This window comes from Cylas formicarius, unplaced genomic scaffold (genome assembly GCF_029955315.1).
Source record: "Cylas formicarius isolate icCylForm1 unplaced genomic scaffold, icCylForm1.1 PGA_scaffold_10__41_contigs__length_53128322, whole genome shotgun sequence".
NCBI lineage: Eukaryota > Metazoa > Arthropoda > Insecta > Coleoptera > Brentidae > Cylas > Cylas formicarius.
The window spans coordinates 3,202,486-3,225,082 of NW_026844214.1; the positions used below are offsets into that span (position 1 = coordinate 3,202,486).

Consider the following 22,597-nt stretch of genomic DNA (forward strand, 5'->3'; position numbering starts at 1 on the left):
ACTGCAGGGTATCGTGCTGGTAAGCAGATGAGTTTTAGTTTTCTGATTCCTTCGCCCTTCAGCACACTATCTGCTATTCCAATGGAAGGATCGAGTCCAAGATAGGGTGTTGCCTTATCCTGAGCTAATCTGTCGGCCCATTTCAATACCTCATATGAGCGGGGTCATACCTTCACATAGGCTTCATTGTCGCTGCTGTCCGAGATGTGCTTATCCGAGTATCCTCTGTTGAGGTTCTCGTGAACACACATCAATATCGCATAGATCTCTGCCTGGAATATACTGGAATAGATTCCCGGAGGCACAGAGGTCTGTGCCATAGTAGAATGGAGTGGAGTGTTCCAGTGTCCAGTTTTCTACCGGTCCGAATATAGACAAGGATATGTTCTACGGCGTGTACAGTGTGTGGAAGCATAAGGTAGCCTCAATCATGTCCTTCTTCATAAAGGGGACATTGGTTTCCGCCTTGATAGAGCTTTATCTCTCTTAATTATTTTTAGGTTAGAAGTTTACTATGGGCTAATGGCTTTGTTATATCAGCCTCGTGAAGAGAATCATGCTTATTAAAAATTTCCACAATATTTTGCATTACAAAGTTCACCTTAACATTTTTATCGAGGATGTAGAGAATTTGGTGCCACGGAACATTGTGATAGCCAATAGTGACATAATGCCAGAGGGTCTGGTCAACAGGAGCTAGCTCAAAGATTGGACCACATCACTAGTCATTCAACTGCATACAAAATGAGGAAACTGCAGACTTATAGCCTTACTTTCACATCCTAGCAAAATCCTCTTAACGATCACTGACCCAAGATTAAACGCTTTCTTACATTGGTAAATTCCACCTGAACAGGTTGAAGAACACATTCTAAATAGACAAAGCATAGAAAAGGGACTTAAATTCAACAAACCCAGTGCTTCGTGGACTACCAAAAAGCTTTCCTTAGTATAAGATGGGATCTTCTCTGGTCAATACTGGACCGAATGGGTGTGTCTAAACATCTGATATCCCAACAACCTGTATTCAGATAGCAGTCCGGGAGGTGTCTTTCTACTGGCATAAGACAAGGATGTAATACTGTCACGACTCCTATTCGACATATACAGTGATTGGAGGAGAAAAATTCAATTGAGGCATGTCATACACGTTATCTTCCTCGCCTCAAAGAAGTATCTGAACAATGCTACATTTTGCAGTTTGCAATTTAACCTTCTTAACATTTGCCAAACCAATTGCCACTGAGTTTCCTCTAAAACTTTCCCCATTTAACCTTTGCCGTAGGATAATAGGAACGGAGATCCCGGCATAGAGAAGCGAATCTGAGACACATCGTATTGTAAATTTGTCGATAATTCAATGTCTTACCTTGGGCAATAATTTTTTAAACAAATTTACAAAGTTTGTTCTCATCGGTCCGATACGTCCAGTTCCACTGGGATAGTTCCTGGTCGCTTCGTAATACTCTTTCACATTTCTGTTTCGGGTTCTACTAGACTCGAAGCCACGGGGTGAATCTGACGGTGGCTGGCATCTCTGGCGGCTATCCTGACGCCGTCTCCTTAGATGTTGATTCCTTCTACTCGGTGGATTTGATAACGCCGAAGAAGATCCCACTGTTGGTGATTCGGATACTTCCTCGTACGTGACGTAACGGAACTTATCATTAAGCCTGTTCTGGTTGCGCGGGAAATCTTCATTTACAAACGACAAATCCAACTGTGGTACGACATGGTTGATAGGTTTTCGTTTCAAATTTGGTCGCTGGCAAAATAAACAATCCGTGCGAGTACTCGTCGACATCGTGCTCTTGGGCAGAGTAACGAATGACGTCTCTTCCAAATGCTCAATCATCTCCAATTCGGAGCATACGCACTCCGACCCAGAACTAGCAGGAATTAATTTAACGTGCTGTCGATATCTCCTAGACGCGTTCTTCTCATCTAATCCCACAAATTCAACGTGCTTGATATCCTCCGAATCCGAACATTGACAATCGACACTTTGCAGCAGAGGCACGTCTTCCTCCGAAGAATCGTCCATCACTTGCGACGCTATAGACAATTTTATGAACGCCGACTGTCCTTGATCGATTCTGAGTTTATTATCGATATCGACTTCTACTAGAGTGGTGGCTTCGTCTTCCGCGTCCTCACGAAAACTATCCATGCTAGCGTAATCCGGAATATGCTGTTTTTCTACGTCCTTGCCGTAAGTCAATGGAGGGGGTAGTTCGGCAGTTTGCGGTTCGTCATACTGATAAGAGTACGAGTAATCCGTCGAAGAATCAGAGACGCCTTCTTCTTTCGCCTCTACGATTTCTGCCTTGCCTTTTGGCTCCTCCTCGTCGGACGAATCTCTGGAAGAAACCGTAACGTTGGAAGAAATTCCGATTGGAAGATCGGGTAAGTACTTTTCCTCGTCTTCGACGTCACCGTATTCGATCGGGGCCAAACATATGGGGCAAACGTTCTGCAGTTCCGCGAAGCACTCTACACAAAACACCCCTGGACAGCCTGGAGTATGGCATCTAATAGGTTTCTGGGGATCCGAATCTCTGAATACTTCGCCGCATACTAAGCAAGCAGTTTGAAGGTCGTCTCCCAAGCAGACTCTACATATCCAGCACCTAGGATGATTCAAATAGGATCCTTGCATATAATACTAATAATAATATACTTTATTCAGGTAATTTCGACAAGAAAAATTACAAGCAAAGGTAAGAGTGCAGCGCCCAGACGTATCTGCTTGCTGATTTCTACACTTATCCTGACACATAACATCACACCATGGTTTTAATTAATGTTTACAATTGCGTTAAGTACCCACTTAATTATATAACAGAATGAAAAACCTAAACCTACCTCTGTAAATAAAAAAACCATTAGCTAAAGTCGAGGCTAAAGTACTGTAAGTACCACAATTTTTTTAAGAATTCTAGCAGTGCACATTGGTTAGATTCTTCCTGCGCTCTGTAACTTCTCAATGTTTTTTTTTCATTTTTTTTTTCTCTTTAAATTCTAGAAATTATTGAACAGGTAAAAAGGTAATGTTGATATTTCAGATGTTGGTGACGTCACGTACGTACGTACGTTCCTGTGTTGACAGCTGAGCGTTTTGTCGTGATTTTCTAGGTTAGTTTTGAGGGGAAAATGATTTATAATTATTGTATCGTGCCGAAAAGTACAACCATTTCTGCTCTGAAAAAAACTTAATTAAGTTACCTATTCAAGTAAAACATGGAAAAATATGGCTAAAAGGCCTTATATTGTTTTTTTTCTAAGGTTCGATTTCGAGTTCGAAATATTTATGTAGTTAAAACCGCATATATTCACTACCAACCGAGGATATAGACCCTTTCGAAAATTGCCCATAACTTATTTATTAACATTTTGGGTTTGGATAAAAACATTATTAAGGCATTTTTTAAAGTGGCGTCCTCAGATTATTTCTACAGTTCTCTGTTTTCTCTTTAATTAATACAACTTTTTTGTTTTATATGGCAATGATAGTGGGCTATGGTCGTCGCCGTGTCGACTTTTTAGCCATATAGGTTTGTCGGTATCTGTGATGAAAAAAGGCGGAAATAAAGGAAATTTTTTGTCTATGAATTAGTAGGCCGTGAATAATATGTTGTAAAAATTTCAAATGGAAACCTTTACAATAATTTCATAGATCCTGAAACTTTAAAAAAGATAAGGACAATTTAAAATAACTTAAGTGAAAAACAAGAAACCTAAGAATCATTTAATAGATTAATTTAGATTTGATATACTATTTTTAATATTTAATTTTAATATTTTCGACTATTTTGAAAACGAAATTATAGTTTTTGTTAACCAAACAAAACAGTAAATATTAGAACACAACATATTAAATTATATTGAAATATTTTAAAGGTGGCCAAACGAAATTGAGCCGTTTGTCACTCTTTCCTAGTTATCGCTAATTCAATCACGCAAAAGGCAACTTGGAAGGACATTTAGTAACACGTTCCACGTTTTCTGGTACCAGAAATTTTACAATCGGGTAAACAGCTCTCAGGAAAATATTTTTTTCCTCAACCTAAAATACCAAAAACGTCGGAAACTGCTATGGGTTCTCCACTTTCATCAGTCATCGCGAATGTATTTATGGAAGCCTCTACGAAGAAAGTTCTCGACACCTTCAATCTAAAAGCAAAATTATGGAAACGCTACGTCGATGATACTTTTGTTATTTGTTATTGATAGATTTTCTTAGACATTTAAACTCTATACACGCTAATATACGTTTTACTATTGAATTAGAAACTAATAGCAACCTCCCATTCAGATCAGAAATAACCTTAATGCATTGGAACATCACCTTCAGGCCCAAAAGGCATCGGCGATCAATTCTCTTGTTTACAGAGTCGTAAAACTATCTCAGTCGGATTCACTGAACCCAGAATTAAAACACCTTACCCCTGCTTTTGTCTCTAATAATTTCCATATTAAAGATATTAAAGGTGCCAGCATAAAATAGGCTTCACCACAACTTTCCGATAGCAATGAGACCGAAAGCGATTCCACACTTGCCACTTGCCAAGAAATATAACGTCAAAACTTGTCCAAAAATCTCTCAACAACCTCGATTCTTCAAAGAGAAAATTCCATTTGAGATTCCAGCAGTTTACAGTATTCGATGCATATGCGGCCAAGATTACATTGTAGAGTCCAGACGAAAAATATCAACTAGATTCAAAGAACATGAAAGAGCCTTAAGACTAAGACAAACACAATCACGAAACCGCACATAAAATTTTATTCTTCTTCCAAAATACGAGAGGCTATAGAAATCTTGAAGCAACATAACAATCTTCACCGCGACTCAGGTCTTTTTCTGCCACCAATATGGGAATCAGTCATCCGAGACGATGTTTCTGCTCCTCATTTAGCTCCGCCTCCCTCAAACAATGTACAGGTACAGGTACAGAGTACAATGCGAGCCAAGCGAGTAAAGCTCTGAAGAAGTCAACAGGATGATTGGCGAAACGTTAGCAAATTCGACTCAAAGAGAAGGAATCCAGAAGTTTTGTAAAAAGTATTTATGAATCTTCTGGATTCCTTCTGCTTTGGTTGTTGATGAACCGAACTTGCTGACGTTGGGTGTTGACTTCTTTCCAGAGATTTCCATGAATTATCGAATAAGATTTGATGACCGGTTTCATCAATCTTTTCGGCTACTGGTGATGAGTTTAAGGATCTTTCATATTCTTTTAGTCAAGTTTAGCCAATTCTTTGTCGTGAATGCTTGTAAACGTCTTAAACTAAATTTTGTCTTTGACGGATGTTGACGGAGAGATTTTTGGTCAAGAAGCAAATCTGGTTTTACCGTTATATTTTTTAAAAAACTTTTGATATGTGGATGTAAGGAAAGACCAGTGGGCTTGCTTTTAGACTCATTTAAAATGTTATGGTGTATAGAATATAAAATTGGAGGGATTCCATAATTTTGGTTTTAAATGGAAGGTGTTGAGGGTTTTCAACAGATTCAGGACGAATCCAGAAGATTTATAAATAGTATTACAGTATTCTGTCGGTTTAGGACCGATATTTATTACCTCATATTTGCACGCAAATACTCCTTGCAAGTGATCCTCTCGTCCTTTGCTCCGAAAAACTTACGCCTCAATAGTCGCCTGGCGAATTTCAAAAACGAAGTTCTCGACCTCAATATGTGATTATAGAGCCATATGGTTCTTTGTTTCGCTCTGGTCGGATGGTAGTAAGACATGATATAGTTTCGGAATCTCAACCCGTACGGTTCCAGAAACGTTAAGAACCAACATATCACCAAGACGATGGCTAAAAAGTCACAGTCTTACCTTAAAGTTGCTGATAACATGAAAGCATACACGACAAACAACAACAACAAACAACCCCGATTTTGGCACGAATCTCTTTTTCCTGCAAGGGATGAACTGGTTTTCGAAATACTAAGACATTGTCGAACTTCTATTGTCTTTATTTTTTGTTAGGATTGCTAAAGATGTCACCAATTCGACGGATTTCGCAACTAGCAACTGAAGTAGATTTATCCTTCAAATTTTCCAGCCACAATGTAATATTATGTCCTTCAGACGAGTTTGTTACCTTTGACGTGATTGGTTTATACATCAACGTGCCCTTGGAGGTATCGTTAGACATTGTCTTGGCCAGATTGAGGAATGATACAACACTTCCAGACAGAATTTCGCTACTGCTGCCTAACACTTACTTTTAATTCAAAGATAAGTTTTAGTCTCAAGATGATGGTCAGTCGATGGTTTGAAACTCAGGCTATGGATGCAGAAATTTTTAAATCAAGGATCTCTGGCTTCGGTATGTTGACGATTCTTCATCATCTGGAATGGAACCGATAGACAGCTAGATTTCTTTCTCAATCATCTTAATTATCTGCCACCATCCATTACACTTACTATTGAGAAAGAAAAGAACGATTGTCTATCGTTTCTAGATGTCCTAGGAAGCAGAAATAATGGTTCTATCAGTACCTTTGCATATAAGAACGAGGCGTGGTGTTTCCTATGGTCGATGGAGATCGCTGAAAATGAAGGGACCACGCAACACCACATCAAATGCTTTGAAGCTTCTGTTGTCCACAGGGAACCGCATCGGAAAAAGTCCAAGCTTCAGCAATCCAAACGTGAAAATACTTACAATTTGGCAACCCTTAATAGACTGCACCGATGTTGGCGTGCTACAGGGTGTTCGGAAATTGAGTTCAGGAACTTTTATGAGGTTACGTGTATTTTATTTATTTAAACTGATATTGCAAAATAGAACAGATTGCCTTAAGCAGACTCACTAATCCTCAAAAATTGTTACTCTTGTTTTATGTCGATAAGTGTTATCGTTTAGCCACAAATCGGACTTAATACAATGTGAAAAAGTCAATGTCACAATCCGCTAAAAATTAGTTTCTATTAAAAGAGCTTGTTATCCAACTGCCATTGTCATGGCCCATCAGGAATATTCATTTACTGAATATCGCGATATGCATATTTGCTACGGAAGAGCAAATGAAAATGCAGATTAAGCTCGACGGCTTTATATTGAGGCTTATCCCGATAGAAACTTTCCATTTACTAAGTTATTCATCAACAAACACAGAGAACTTGATAAAACAACCGCTCCAAGAGAAGAAAGAATACTTCAAAATGTTGACCCGTCAATGAGTACGAGAAAACATGCTGCTCGGAATTGCTTGCTCTACAGTTTGGGAAGTTTGCACGAAAGTGGTCTTCGGCCCTTTCATATTCAAATTGTTCAAAGACAATATGAGGGTGATGAGCAAATTTTATGCAATTTTATGAAATTAAAAAAAAAAAACAAAATTATTCGCAATTCATCAGTGGAACATTGAAAACCCATATGCAAAAATTGAAGGAAAACGTCAGCGCCGGTTTTCTTTAAATTAATGAGTAGGGGTTATAGGAGATAATCTTAAAGGACCTCATTTCTTTAACCGATCGCTTAATGGAGAAATATATTTGCAATTTCTCCAAGAGGAACTATCATTTTTGTCTGTTCATAGATATAAGAAAGTGACTAACTGATACGAATTAAGGAAAGACCCGGGCAAACTGTAAGAATGAAATATGGCCGAACACGTCCGTACTTAGAATTTAATTATTTGAGGTTTTGTTAGGAAACATAATAAACAATAATTATTTATTTATGTACGTATTTATGTTTAAATTTAAAATAAAATTACATATTATTTTTATTTACTTAAATTACTTAAAATTTTTGCCCAACTTTGTGGAGGGATGTTAAAAACTTCGGTTTCTATAGGTTTGAGGACATTGGAGTTAACACAACAGTGGGTGCCAAACATGTTCAATGGGATTAAATATACAGTGGTAGGGTGGAAGCCTTAAAACTGTATGCTCTAGATTTTTGCATAATTATCAGAACCTCAATTAATTGATTTTTTGTATAATATACGTGAAAATAAATGTCGTTATTATACATGTAGTTTTAGATTGTTGCTTTTGTGTCACATGAGGAAGGGGTTTTTGTCAACTGTCATAACTTGCATTGTCCAGAGAAGAATCTTTAATATTTTTCGCAGAGAGAGAAAGTCCATTTGGAATCCAACCATCTTTAATGTAAATCCAAATTTTTTCTAATTTTTTCTAGATATTCCAGTCGCCATTCCCGAATTCTAAAAGATTCGATTAAAACTTGCCTTTTGTCAATTTTTTTAAATCTAAAACCAATGTGTTGAATACACTTCCATAAGGTAGTTCTGCCACATTTAACACCGGTTTCATCTTTTTCAAGCTTCCTAATTAAGATATCTAATGTAGGCACGCTTTGTGCCTCATATAACTGGTAAATTTTACGCCGTATTATAAGGTTGTTCGGAAAGTCATTTCGTTTTTTCCCGTCAGAGGACTTAATTACGTTTTTTCGAAACCAACTTCACACTTAAGCCGCATAACCATTATATGTCTTGAGAGCTGATATTGCAAGGCTTGTGTGTGAAAAAGTTCTATTAATTCTACGCAGTAGTTTTTGGTTGGGGCCCTTTTAAATATGGAGCAGCATTTTCGTCATATTTTACTTTTTTACTTCAGAAAAGGTAAAAATGCTGTCCAAGCGAGAAAAAAATTGACGGATGTGTATGGAGAAAGCGTGTTAACAGTACGCCAGTGCCAGAACTGATTTGCAAAATTTCGATCCGGCAATTTTGATGTCGAAGATGCACCACGGTCTGGAAGGCCGGTCGAAGCTGACAAAGATGCGATAAAGGCATTAGTTGATGCAAATCGGCGAATAACCACACGAGAGATCGGTGAGAGATTAAATTTGTCGAATTCGACTGTTTATGGCCATTTGAAAGGCATGGGCTTAACCTCGAAGCTCGATGTGTGGGTGCCCCATGTCCTTACGGAGCGAAATTTGTGTCGTCGCGTTGACGTGTGTGATTCGCTCCTCAAACGTCAAGAAAATGATCCATTTTTGAAGCGGATTATTACTGGGGACGAAAAATGGGTTGTATACAACAATGTTAAACGCAAGAGGTCATGGAGCAGAAAAGATGAACCGGCTCAAAGCGTGTCAAAAGCCAACATTCACCAAAAAAAGGTGATGCTCTCCGTTTGGTGGGATGTCAAAGGAATCGTTTTTTTTTGAGCTTTTGCCGGACAATACAACGATTAATTCAGAAGTCTATTGTCATCAACTGGACAAATTGAATGATTCACTTAAAGAGAAGAGAACAGGAAGGGTGTAGTGTTCCACCAGGATAATGCGAGACCTCACACAAGTTTGGTCACTCGCCAAAAACTTTTACCGCTTGAATGGGACGTACTGCAACATCCACCATATTCTCCAGATCTGGCGCTTTCCGACTACTATTTGTTCCGATCCCTGAAAAATTTTTTGAATGGCAAAACCTTTACCTCAAATGAAGATGTCAAAAACCACCTGAACTAGTTTTTTGCCAGCAAGGACCAAAACTTTTATGAGAGGGGAATTATGTTACTGCCAGAAAGATGGCAAAAGGTGGCCAATGGCCAATGTATAATTTAATAAAATATTTATTCATTATACGAAAACTGTCTTTCATGTTCCCCAAAAAAAACGAAATGACTTTCCGTATATCTTGGTCACTTTCATCTGCACTCGAGAAAATGTCAGAATCGCTTCTTTTTTTCCTCGCTGAAATGGGATTATTCACAATGTTCCATACAGTTGATGTTGGAATTTTCGTCAATGTGGCCGTTTCTTCTAAAGATGCTTGCTTGCTGGCACCACGTTCAATGAGAGTCAAATAAACATTGTTTAAACTTCCTTAGTCTCAATAGAATAGTGTTTTCTACATTTGGGCTGGAGCATCTCCTGAGATACACTAGACTCGCACATATTTTGCATAATTGGCACACGATTCAACACACGCTGTATTACACAGGAAATAAGAATGATTACTAATAAACTTAAACTAAGTAGTATACCCAACCAAAGAATATTAAGCACAGGTAGGTATAAAATTATTTTCTATTACGGACCACAATTTTACCCGAATTTAAATTCTGAAACTTTAGGTAATAATCTTGATGCATAGTATGTTAATGGCCACCCTTGGATAATCGCATTCAAAAGCAATTGGTCACTTTCTTATATCTATGAACAGACCATACCCTTGCCGTGAAGACAAAACATGTCGTTATGCTCCACCCCACTTTACATTGGCTGTACGAAGGTATTTAAATCAGGCATTTGAACATTGATAGACATGTCTGGGCGGACCACTAGCTTGGCCGACTTGCTCCCCAAACTTTAATCCGATGGATTTCTTTTTTTGGGGGCACTTAAAGTCTTTAGTATATGAAACACCTATAATAGATATCAATGATCTACGACAACAAATAATAAATGGTTGTGAAATCATTAGAAATAGGCCAGGCGTATTTTTTCGTGTTCAACAACATTGTATAAGAAATGTATAAGAAAATGTTTAGAAATGAACTGCGCGTTAGCGTTGTATACTGTTAATTCCCAATTATTATTAGTATTTTTTTATTTTCGAAAATATAAAATATCTTATGTCATTTATTAAAATTTGTATCATACTGTTTTGAAAAATTATGTGCGCTTCGAATGCAACTTAATAATGCTGGCCTGCATTTCCACTTGCTTTTCAGTAACAGACATGCATATCGCGATATTCGGGCCCAGAATAAAAAAGTCGATTTGTGGCTAAACTTTAACACTTATCGACTTAAGACAAAAGTAACAGTTTTTGAGGTCTGGTGATTAAGGCAATCTGTTCTATATTGCAATATCCATTTAAAAAATTAAAAAAAATGTTCTTGGGCCAGTGCCCTCTAGTGACAGATTTCTGAAACACTTTTATTTTGTAACTATGACTTTTACTAAATCAGGGGTGTGTGTAAAATACTAGCTTATTTCGTTGAGAATTGAGCCCACTGCGTGATACATCTGCCCCAAACGTTGTTTAAAATTAAAAACTATGGAAGTTCGACAATCTCTACTTAATCATTGTCCACCACCTTCAAGCAAAAACTGGTTCTAGTCACTCGCGTTTTAAATTTTATTGCCGGTTTTCCTCTGGACGAATTAAAAGCGGTATTTACCGATTTGGACGTAACGATCCAAGTCCGGTGGGATCGGAATAGGAAGACACGGCACCGTATCTATCTCGAGGTTTATACCAACCGGCTGGAACGCTTTCACGATCGCTTTCAGAAGTTTCGCTATGAGTCCTTCGCCGGTAACGTGAGGCGTCGGCATGTTAGGCACTACGGAAAAAAAAAACTCGATCACTTCAAGCAAATTTTATAATCACGATGAACTACGTTGCATTTTGGATTGGTATCTGCCGTGGTAGCTTATCAAGTTCAACACCCAGTACAGGCAATAATCTCCGGCCATGTGAGTCGCCATTTTTAACGTGGCCGTTGCGACCATCGTCAGTGCTTTGGTCAGTTGCTTTCGTTCCAATTTGGCAAGGCTCAGCGAGTTAATCTAAAACCTTTCCGATAAAGTTATTGCTGAACCACGGTGATCGCTAAACGCGCACTGGCACGTAGAGATTTCTTTCTCTTTTATTCAATGGCAACACGGTTTCCTTGGAAAGTTTCGCCCGTCTCATGTCGATCTGTCGGAAATATTTCGTTATGTAGATATTGTCGAATCGTTCGCTGGTTAGGAACTTGAAGCGGTAATATGTTACCCTAGAATGAAGAGAAAAGTTTATTATACTTATATTACTTCTAGGAATCTGTAATTGTATATTATGCAACCCGAGTTTATTTGGTAAGAGAGCTAGTGTGAACCTATAAGTATGGAAAATTTGGCAGGAGAGTGAAATTACCTCCACACCTCGATCTGCAACACACCACATCAGAATGGAAGTTCTGATGATGAATAAGTGATAAATGAATATAATAAGGTAGAACCATAGTTATTTATGCACAAGAAGGAGTGAGACAGGGTGGTAGTTTGAACCCTTTACTATACATAACTTATATTGACGATCTAATTAGAATGGCAGAATAGCGATCAAAAGCCCTTTACGTCGGATACCGGCAACTAGAACGAATCATCATATCGAAATCTCATACCAGGATCTGGAGGAAAATCTAGATAATTGGGATCAGATACTAATACAAAACTGAATGGAAATGAACATAAATATAACCAAAGTTATATCAGTCTCAAACGAAAAAGTGAAATTAGAAGTCAGAAGACGTGGGACACTAATAGAACAAGATCGCTTTCGAAAAATCGTCGGTGAGCGGGGCAAGTTCGCAAATAGCGCCAATCAGCTTTTTATTTAAAAAGAAGCCGTTTTGCGGATTCTTGTAGGGACGTAATGTTTTTCTATCATGGTTCTGCGACCACTATGGAACTTTCTCAAAATCGATGTAATTTGATTGTGAATACACCCTGTATAAAGTGTCCTGCACATCTCCGCGAACTTCAAATTTACGGCATACTTCGGTAAATATCAAAATTTGTACTGGTAATTGCAGTTTAAAATTATATTTTTTCCAATATCTTGCGTCCCCTGTATTATAGACGAAACCTCAAACTCTCTCTCGACACCGTTTACGATACCGTTCATATCAAATTATCACATCTTTAAAAGTTTTTCATGTATCGCCATCTCCTTAGTTTCCTGTATCCGAGAAATGGTCATTTTCATTTGGTTTTTTTCAAATATCTCGAACAGCATTTGTGATAGATGAAAACCGCAAATACAAAAATTGTAGCCCTTGATACGGCCTATAACACTGTTTGAACGGATTAGTTACTGTTTGTACGAATTTTGATTTACGATTAATAATTTACTCTCTACAAGAACAATGTTCAGGGTGTTTTCGATTTTTGTCCATAACTAAAACACCTTGTATATAATCAAAAAAATGCGTGAAACAAAAGTTATAGCGCCGGGTCTCCCACGTATTACGGATGTAAAATTTTTCTGATCGGATGAATGGCTTTGGAGGAAAAGATGTTTTTCTGGATGCCAAAATAACCACAAAATAAAAATTCAAAAATAAAAAAAAATACTTCGCGTTATTTTATTGCTCTCAAAAATCTCCTCCTCAAAAATGGTCTTTTTTGTAGACCCTTGCACAGGCGATTTTTAATTTTTTTAAAATACTTCCCGACCAACCCCCCCATTTTCAATAGGTTTCGTCACGCGGTAAACCTGCATATATGTGCCAAATATGAAGTCGATTGCTTCAAATTTCGGACACTTATCGTGCTTCATAGCAAGGTCCATTTTTTATAAGCTTATGTGCCTCGTGAACGGTTAAAAAGGAGCCAAATTTCAATTTTGTAGCTCCAACGGTTCGAAAGTTATTCAGGAAAACCAAAAGACGAGAACGGAGAACGGACAGACAAAAAAAATTCTTTTAGACACTGATCATTTCTGCACCAATGGTGAAATTTGTATACGAGTTTATGTGTAGTTGCCACGTTCTTGAGCATTCTCCAACCCATTTTTTAATAGTTTTTCGGATATTTGATTCATTACCATTAGCAATAAGCAAATTAACAATTAACCGAACTATTTTCTATTTTTCTTGTAACTAAAAACTAAACTAACCAAAACTAACCAAAACTTAATAATTGAACCAATAAAGACAGTGCCAAGCTATTCACGCATAAATTATCTGCTTACAATATGTAGGTACGGTATTGCATGTTTGACGATACCTTAGACGTTCCGAAAATTTGGTTAGTTACATAAACGGCAATGCTCTATTTATCCAAAATATTTCTAACGCTGCGACGTTGCCAGTTTATCGAAAATTTGGTTATACATGGAAATTTGAAATCGGACATCATGTATATTATTGCATTTTCCGATACGCTAATACATTACCATTGATTTTGAATAATATGTTGATATACTCATCTTTAGAGGTTTTTGAGAAATTAATTATTTTCGTTATTAAATTAAATTTTTGTTACTACTACATTGCAACTAGTAGGAAGTTAAAATTTTCGACGTAGCTGAGCGAGGTACTATATCGAAATTAGTTGCCTACGACATAAAAAATGGTAAAAAGTACTTTATTTAAATAGATCCTGCATCACATATTCAAAGAGGAAGGTAAATTCCCTTTCGAATGATGTATCATATTCATATACCTAAATCATTTGGTTTATGAAATAAAAGCAAGTTTTCGTGAAAACTTTTAGGTGGCCGTGAAATATCCGTCTTATGTTAAAGAATTAATTTTCCGTTTGACAGTTCAATAAATATTTACTCATTATTGATTGTGGCGCAAATTTTGTCTATAAAATCGGTTCAAAATGAAAGGAATCCAGCATTCTAATGTTGTTTTAAAGAGTTTGTCTATTATGCATCGACAAATCACATTATAGTCAGAACATGCAGACAACTGAATGAAACGAATTCTGATATACATCGCACGAACAAGAGAAAAGTTGCCAGAATTAAGAAAAGCTTTACAAACCATTTTGAAAACCATTTACACCAACCAAATATTAGGTGCTTAAAATAAAAATTCTCAGAAAAATTAATCCAATTTTTACGTTACTTATTCGAAATGTTTACCACTATATACATATTAAAATCAGTTAAATTGGACTGCGTTTTTTATTTGCGATGGATCTATTTCTTCAAAGCATCGTAAAATCCGATGACATAACTCTTCCTTGTTCTGCATTGGTAAAAATCTAATGGCGTGAGATCGGGCGATTCTGCTGTTGAATTCTAGGGCCCCAAACGTCGAAACCAAAGATGTGTGACACCTTAATCATTAACTACTGTTCCCAATATGTGAAGGTATTTTGCAGCATTCAATCCAATTTCTTTTGTGGCATGAAGATTTTCGACAATGTTTCAGAGTTAAAAATATGTTAGATCGCTAGAGCATCGCCGCTCATGGAACTAACCAAATACTACCAATAAATTACAGAAGTAAGGCTATATTAGTTTGTATTGGTAAGAAAATGACGTACACTCATACTTTTTTAGATGAACGATACCGGGATAATGTTTTGGTAGTGACGTATCCTTGTATAACACTTACTGAAATACCATAAACAGGAAAAACAACATGGCGGCCGACGTCATGAAGTTGAAAAACGCCACTATCCTCTTCGACCTGTCCTTAATCTCAGCAACTATCTCTTGCGCTATTTCTTTGAGGTTCTTTGAGGCGGTAGTCTCGAATTTGAACGAATGCGAGAACTTTATACGAACGTAGAACGTAGTTTTTACTTGACGGACGAACATTTTGACTTCTACAATTTCAGGAACGTTTTTTTAGATCTTTTATTATAGATGACATGGTATTTTATAATATGTTGAAAAGTGTTTCATTCAATATCCAGAGGAGATCAGACAAAACGTGATAGTTTTGGTTAATTTTTCAAAGAAACATTCCACAGGCTAGTTACAATCATCTTATATATTGTTTGATGTTTTGAGGGCCATAAACATAATCTCGGATGTCTGATTCCCATAATAGTGATAGGTTGCTTATAGAATTTTAGTTTTATCGAATAAAATTGCTGCTGATGGGTTTATTTAGGGCTCTTTCATGTTCTTTAAGCCTGGTTGATATTTTTCGCCCCGTCTATTAATTGTATTCTTTGTCGCATATGAATGGAATGCCGTAAACTCCTCAACATCGCAAATGAAATTTTGTCTTTGACAGATCGAAGATGTTGAGAGATTTTTGGACAAGAAGAATGGGCGGTGCCGTGCGAATATAAGACGATGGTCAAGTTCGGTATTTTCTTTGTTTTGTGTATGTGTAATGATAAACAGAATTTAAAGAAAACAGCAAAGTTTATGTATTCGTGTTTTGTCTGATCTTCTTGGGGGCATAATGACTTTGGTTTTAAATACTAACTTCTGATGACCACGCCAATAATCGAGTCGCTTATGAAATCGACCAACATGCAAACATAATCGAATATTTTAACAACGTAGCAAACCGCCTTGACGATATACGTGATCGAACACAACCAACTAAACAGGGGTCCAAGCTTGGCATTGCAGTCGGCAATGGCGCTCTCAAACACCCGCGTACACCTTTCGAAAGGGGTGCCCAGCTCCTTATTGCAAATGTTGATAATTTTCCCGAGAAATTCGAACGCCGCCTTGATCACGCGCACTAACGCAAAGATCGCAGTTAGCGGAAAACGATGGCCGTGGAGATACGCCCTTACGTATTGACATGATGACTTTCTTGATCTTCATGAGGATTTCCTTAATCTTTTTCACCACTTCCTTAACGGTCTTGACGACTTTTTTGATCGCCTCTTTGATAGCGACGAACGGTTTTTTAATCACTTCGATTATTTGACGCACGGCCTGCTTCAATTGTTCCTAGAGCAGAATGTAATATATCTATAAGATAATATAGTGGCCCAACTACGATAAAAATTAATGCACCGCAGGTGGCTATGATTTTTTCGTAGAGAAGATGTGGATCTTTTGCGCATGCGTCAACATCCAACAGACCGAATTGCCACATTGTGGTAATTTTTCTGGAAATTGATTGCTGTGATTAAGTGTGGCAAATATGAGGACCGATTAGGCTCTTAGAGAAACAGTGAGGCCTATATATTTGACATTTAATCAGCTGAAAACTAGACTTACACAAATATTTAAATATGAGTTTACAAAAAAAAATCCCTACATTTTTAGTTACACTTAAATAGCTACGAAGGATTTTTGGGCAATGTGTTTTACTGTACAAGAATTACAGGAAATATAAGAAAACAATTAAGCTACCAGTTGAATTTTTACTAGAACAAGCATGAGAAATACCTCTTATTAAATTAAAAGTATTTTGCGAAAATACTGCCGTAAATATGCCGCATCCAAACATCTACGATCTGTCAGCGGCCATGATGTTTGTTGAAAGCCGCAAGGTCTTATGGATCCTACGTCACAGTTTGTCATTAGAGCTGCCACTGGTTAGAAACGAAATTTTAAATCTCGCGCATGCGCACGTTGACCTTCACAAAAAAAATTTAATTCTGCTTCATGAGTTCCTGTACTTTCAGCATAGTCAGGGCCTCTATTGATCTAGTAACTATATGAGAGAAAGGTGCTGCACGTATCCCTTGATCCAGAAAAATTAAGGCATCAAGAAGACTGTTATTTTATATAACTTGCGCAGTTTATTATAGACCAGGACAAACATTTAAGAAAATAATCTTCAACAACTAAAGCAAACAACAATTAGTTAAATACGTAAAATCGACAATTTTGATCATGGCATATATTTATTTCATCTTGAAACACTTAAAAATGCGAAAATTATGGCATTCCTTTGTATATGTGGGTGATTCCGTTCTAACTGTTTTTCTTAAGTTAAAAAAAGAAATTTTTATGGATATTCTTAATCTATTTTACTGTAAAAATAAAAGTCTGAAAGCGTCAAGAACGAGAAACAAATTTGAAAATTTTCGTTCCACGGTACTGACATAAAATTTGATTTTTTCAATTATATAAACTCTTTGCACTATTTTACCAACTCCATGTTTGTAGAAGGTAGTCAGATGACATCATTTCAAATGATTCACTAGACGTTTCATAAATGTCAAGGTAGATGGCGTTCGAGTCATATAAATTAAAGTTAAAAAATTCGTTAAATTTCAATGACAAAGTTATGGAACCGTTTAATTTAATTCAATGTTAAATTAAAACATTAACAAAAAAAGTGTCAATTTATAGATAAATTTTGGAAATGGACATGGTAATGACATTTAGCTGATATATATATATATATATATATATATATATATATATATATATATATATATATATATATATATATATATATATATATATATATATATATATATATATATATATATATATATATATATATATATATATATATCAGTGTTCGAAGTGTTTTCGGAGCGCGAGCATTGAAGATGCCAAGTGAGATTTTGGCGAAACGTCTGCAGGATTCCAGTCGGATGCAGGATTTGCAGGATTCCAGTTGGATGCAGGATTCCAGTCGGAGTTCAACGAGCGAACGGATGATATCCCGGAGTATAGTGTCATCATATATATATATATATATATATATATATATATATATATATATATATATATATATATATATATATATATATATTATAAGTATAAGTAAATTGATTCCTCAAGTAATTTTTTAAAATTTTGATTTTAACAACATTTAATGAAAATTTTTGGCATCTATAGTCAAATCTATCTTATCTATACTTTAAGAATATTTTAACGATTTAAAATTGTTTGTTTATTTTCGTATTGTTAACTAACTTTCAAGTTCAGAAATGAAAATTTAACTGATTTCTTGGTAAAAAAAATCATGTTTTTTTTTATTGGTCACATGATGACACATTTAAGTTTAAGATTTCGGAAGAAAATTTCACGGCTCGTTATTAGTTTAAACAAAATAAATTATATTTATTTATTATTAATACAATTAAAAATTATAATACTAAAATATTAACTAAAAAACACAACTCAACAACACTTCAGCTTTTATTTTTAATAATTATCTCATGCTTTGTGTCACGAATAGACGGGAATGACTTCTAAAATGATTTTGTTATTTACTAGGATACGCGAAAAACAAATGAAAATCGTAATGCAGGGGTTTTTCTTTTGTTAACTAAAGATGGAGTGTTGACTAGCAAATTTAGTTAGAAAGAAAGAATTTAGCTAGAAAAAATAAGTGTTTACCATAACAGTTTAAAAAATTTAAAGTTGATTATTTTTTCCTAAATTTACGCTGTTTGGTAAAAATAATAAAAAAAATTGATAGTATTCTTTATAACATTGTTAAAAAAATAAACTTTTATTAATAGTACTTATAATAAAATAACATAAACAATAATAAAATTTGTTTTATAATATTTTGTATTATTATTTTAAATTATCACTGATAACACCTTCAATGCAATTCGAGACGCTCGGCAGCGCGGCGCATCCACAGCGCTCGGCGCGCTATCATAAATAAATTCATTTTGTTTAAACAAATGACGAGCAGTGAAATTTTCTTGCGGAATCTTAAACTTCAATGGATAAAGCATGTGACCGATAAAAAAAACATTAATTTTTATATAATATTCATTTGTTAACTTAAAAGTTAGTTAATAATACTAAAATAAACAAATAATTTTAAGTCCTAAATATATTCTTAAAGTATAGACATTTAACCATGGATGCTGAAAATTTCGTAAATTTATCTCTTACGGATGATTAATCCATTTTTTAATTAAAAGTGCTTAAAATTTTCATTATAAAAAAAATGTTAAAATAAAAATTTTAGAAAGTTGGTTGGTTAAATGAAATTTGTTGATATTCTAATTAATACAAAAATTTCATTATAAGATTATTAATTAATCACCAGTGAGAACAAACAATATAAGAAATAAGAAATCACAATTAAAATAGAATCACTTATGTGGCTAATAAAAACTTTTTCGCGATTTTTTTTTTTAAGTGTCCAACATCCAAACCCGTCAATAACGTAAGTTATTTCAGAGTTTTTAAATGCTTCCCTTTCTTATCGCTAGACTAAATGGCAACATTATTATTTCCTTTGTTTTTGCTCTGTTGTGATTGTTAATATTTTTATATTGTCCTATTTTCTATTGTTAAAAATGTGTAGCAGTAGTACAACAGTACTTTTGGATTTTGGATGTTAGGTTAGTAGTTATTCCGACTAGAGTTTGTTACTTTCAGTTTGTCTAAAGTCTGGTGTCTATTATCTGAAACTACAATTTAAAGAACCTTTCTTGGTTTGTGACATACCTGACCGCAGGCCAAAGATTCGCTTAAGATCCCCATATTATTGAGCGTATTCTGCGCAGGTCCTGTCAGAGTTAAAATGAATCCGTACGCGAGCAACGCTTGCCGTCCTTTTCTAGAAAAGAACTGCGGCAGAGTCAACAGAACGATGCACCTAAAACGAACGCCAGTTCATATAATTATAATTAAAACATTGTTCGCTTTGCGAATACAATTAGGCACCATTAATGGAGATGATAGACCGATATCGCCGAGAAATAAATTACGCGCTTCAAAATTCCAGCATTCTCTCTTAAGAATTGTAGAAATTAACCACATATTGAACGAATACGGCAATATTTGCTGCAATATAATTATTTTTATTCCCGAAATTTAACATTTTCCTTTATTTCCAGCGAATTTAGTAAAACAAAACCTCTGGATTTCTCCAGCGTCGGTTGTTGTTGAATCGAACTGCAGCAGCAGCAGCAGTTTTAGTTAAGAAAAATATATCTAGGGTGTTTATTAATTTAGGAAAACATGTCATGTTAAAATGTTAAGAAATAAATATCATAATTTTCTTATGACTAGAAAATTTTATCACTTTTGTTATTATTAACCACCATTTTTTACATAAAACATTTTTAAAATTCTTTTTACTGCTGTGCGAAGTTCAATTTATTTGAATATTAAAAAAAATGTTTCTCATTATTGGAGCAAATATAATAATAATATTAAAATAAAAACTTTACCAGTGCTATTCATGTAAATGTGACAATGAATTTTAAAAATGTGAATCCAAAAACCTTATTATTTATTTTTTTATTTATTCAACTTCACAACAATATCGGCACTGAAATTATATATATATATATATATATATATATATATATATATATATATATATATATATATATATATATATATATATATATATATATATATATATATATATATATATATATATATATATATATATATATATATATATATATATGTCATGAAAATGTCTACAAATAAATACATAGGCATTACATAGCCGTAGAAATCGCAAGTTATGAGGTTATTAGGTGGCTCGGAGCCTCCTTTGCCAGTTTTGCCCCAAGATAGATGAGAGTGTCCCTGGTTTCTGAGGTCTATTCATAATCGGCAGACAGTATTTGAACCTATTCAGATGTAGGCCCTTTCTTCCCGCTAATAGAGACTCCGCCATCCCAGTTTTCTACAGCCCTTCTAATGATCCATTCTCCGTAGAAGTTAAAGGGAAGTGGGGAGAGAATGTAACCCTGTGTAATGCCATTTCCCACGTTGAATCCTGTTTATAATTGCCCTTATATTTATATGTCTGCTCTGTTCTTGTCATATTTTATGATATATTCGAGATGTTTCTGGATCCCCATCTTGCTCATAGTCGTCTCCACTGTACTGCCTGCCTGTTCTGGGGGGACCCGCGGTAGAATGTAATTGTCTTTAGCTCCTTTTTTATGCAGAGAGATGAAGATTGATTCGGCCCATCTTTCGGGCCATTTACCATTTTTCCAGACCTTTGCGCAGATCCGATGCAATAGATCTATGCCTTTCTTAGCATTTTAGCGACAATGTTGTCTGTATAGTATATGTTTTACGTACAATAGGAAAAAACGAATTGAGGAATCTTAATTTTCCCCTTTTGAAGTTCCCTTCTACAATGAACTCTATCCTGGCAATTTCCTAGTCCAACGATCTTGAAGGGAAATTATGCCCCCAAGTATTGCAGGAAGTTGAAACTAAACAGTTGTAATAAAATGATAATTTTTGATTATATTATCTATTGCAGATATATGTTTTATTTATTTATCCGTGATTTATTTCGATGAACAAAATGGGATTTTTAAATTGAATGGAATTAAAATGGACAAGAGTAAATATTGGTATTGCATGGATTATTTAAAATACTGAATCAAGTTTGATGAATGTTTGTTTGGTGAATCTTATCAGCTCATCTAAGACCACTTAAGCAGTAATAGTTTACCTCACGCGTGTGCTAAACGCTAATCCGATGGTCAAAATGCAACCCATCATGGAGCACAGTACCGTAGCGGTTGTGAGCTTCACGTTGAGTTGAAAAACGAAAAATATGAACATCAAATAGGTTAACAGAATCCCGCCGAAAAAGCCGAAAACGCTTTTGAGGGTGTAATTTTCGCAACTGCCGTCGCGCCGCAGCATGAAGCACGTTCTATGTATCCGGTTGTCTTCCGGAAGCCTGCAAATCCTCCCGAAGCAGCGTCTAAAAGCCACCCGGACATCCACTCCGATGTGGCGAAATTTCTTCTTTCGTTTCTCGTGACGGGCCGCTTTCACGGCGTCTCTTTTTTCTTCAATCAGCTCATTCTTTAGTTTGTTCAAATTATTTGCGGTAAAAATTAAACGCACGAAAGCCATTTGAAATACTAATTGCTTCCTAAGTCAACTTAACGCAACTACTAGCAACCTGTCAAAAGGCAACAATCGCACGTCAAATCTGGTAGATTACAGAAGATAGATTACAATGAATGTAAAAGATCTAATTAGGCTTTTAATCTACGACGCTTATATAGTGAACAGTGTTTTAATCTTATAAATAAAAGTTTATCGAGCTGTATCTTCTGCTTTTTCTGGTTCAAAAATTTTTTTGGTCTCGTATGAAAAATGATGATTTTTGTGATGTGCCAAATATGAAGTCGATTGCTTCAAATTTCGGAGACTTACCGTGTTTCATAGCAAGGTCCAAAAAACAGTCGAAAATCGCGAAAAAAAGATGGATACCGGCGTCGGATCAGGGAAATT

At 35.6% G+C, this 22,597-nt stretch overlaps 1 protein-coding gene across 1 annotated transcript; it reads right to left on the minus strand.

The window, feature by feature from the left end:
* Positions 1–1,269: 1,269 nt before the first annotated feature.
* Positions 1,270–22,213, minus strand: LOC132708132 (DC-STAMP domain-containing protein 2-like). The gene is made up of 11 exons (XM_060680261.1): positions 21,801–22,213; positions 19,814–19,964; positions 16,222–16,381; positions 15,903–16,166; positions 15,075–15,288; positions 11,579–11,732; positions 11,355–11,523; positions 11,133–11,297; positions 5,586–5,829; positions 1,370–2,630; positions 1,270–1,323 (listed from the first exon to the last, which is right to left on the minus strand). The coding sequence occupies exons 1-11, from the start codon at positions 22,211–22,213 to the stop codon at positions 1,270–1,272; spliced, it is 3,249 nt and encodes a 1,082-aa protein (XP_060536244.1).
* Between the last annotated feature and the right edge of the window lie 384 nt (positions 22,214–22,597).

What these genes read in the sequence shown, in the direction of transcription:
- LOC132708132 (XM_060680261.1), bottom strand. Translation starts at nt 22,213, where the DNA reads ATGGCTTTCGTGCGTTTAATTTTTACCGCAAATAATTTGAACAAACTA. An exon ending in TTCCTGTTTATGGTATTTCA is followed by an intron (nt 11,733 to 15,074) that starts GTAAGTGTTATA and finishes TCTTCATTCTAG; the next exon opens with GGTAACATATTACCGCTTCA. An exon ending in AAAGAAATCTCTACGTGCCA is followed by an intron (nt 11,524 to 11,578) that starts GTGCGCGTTTAG and finishes GAAAGGTTTTAG; the next exon opens with ATTAACTCGCTGAGCCTTGC.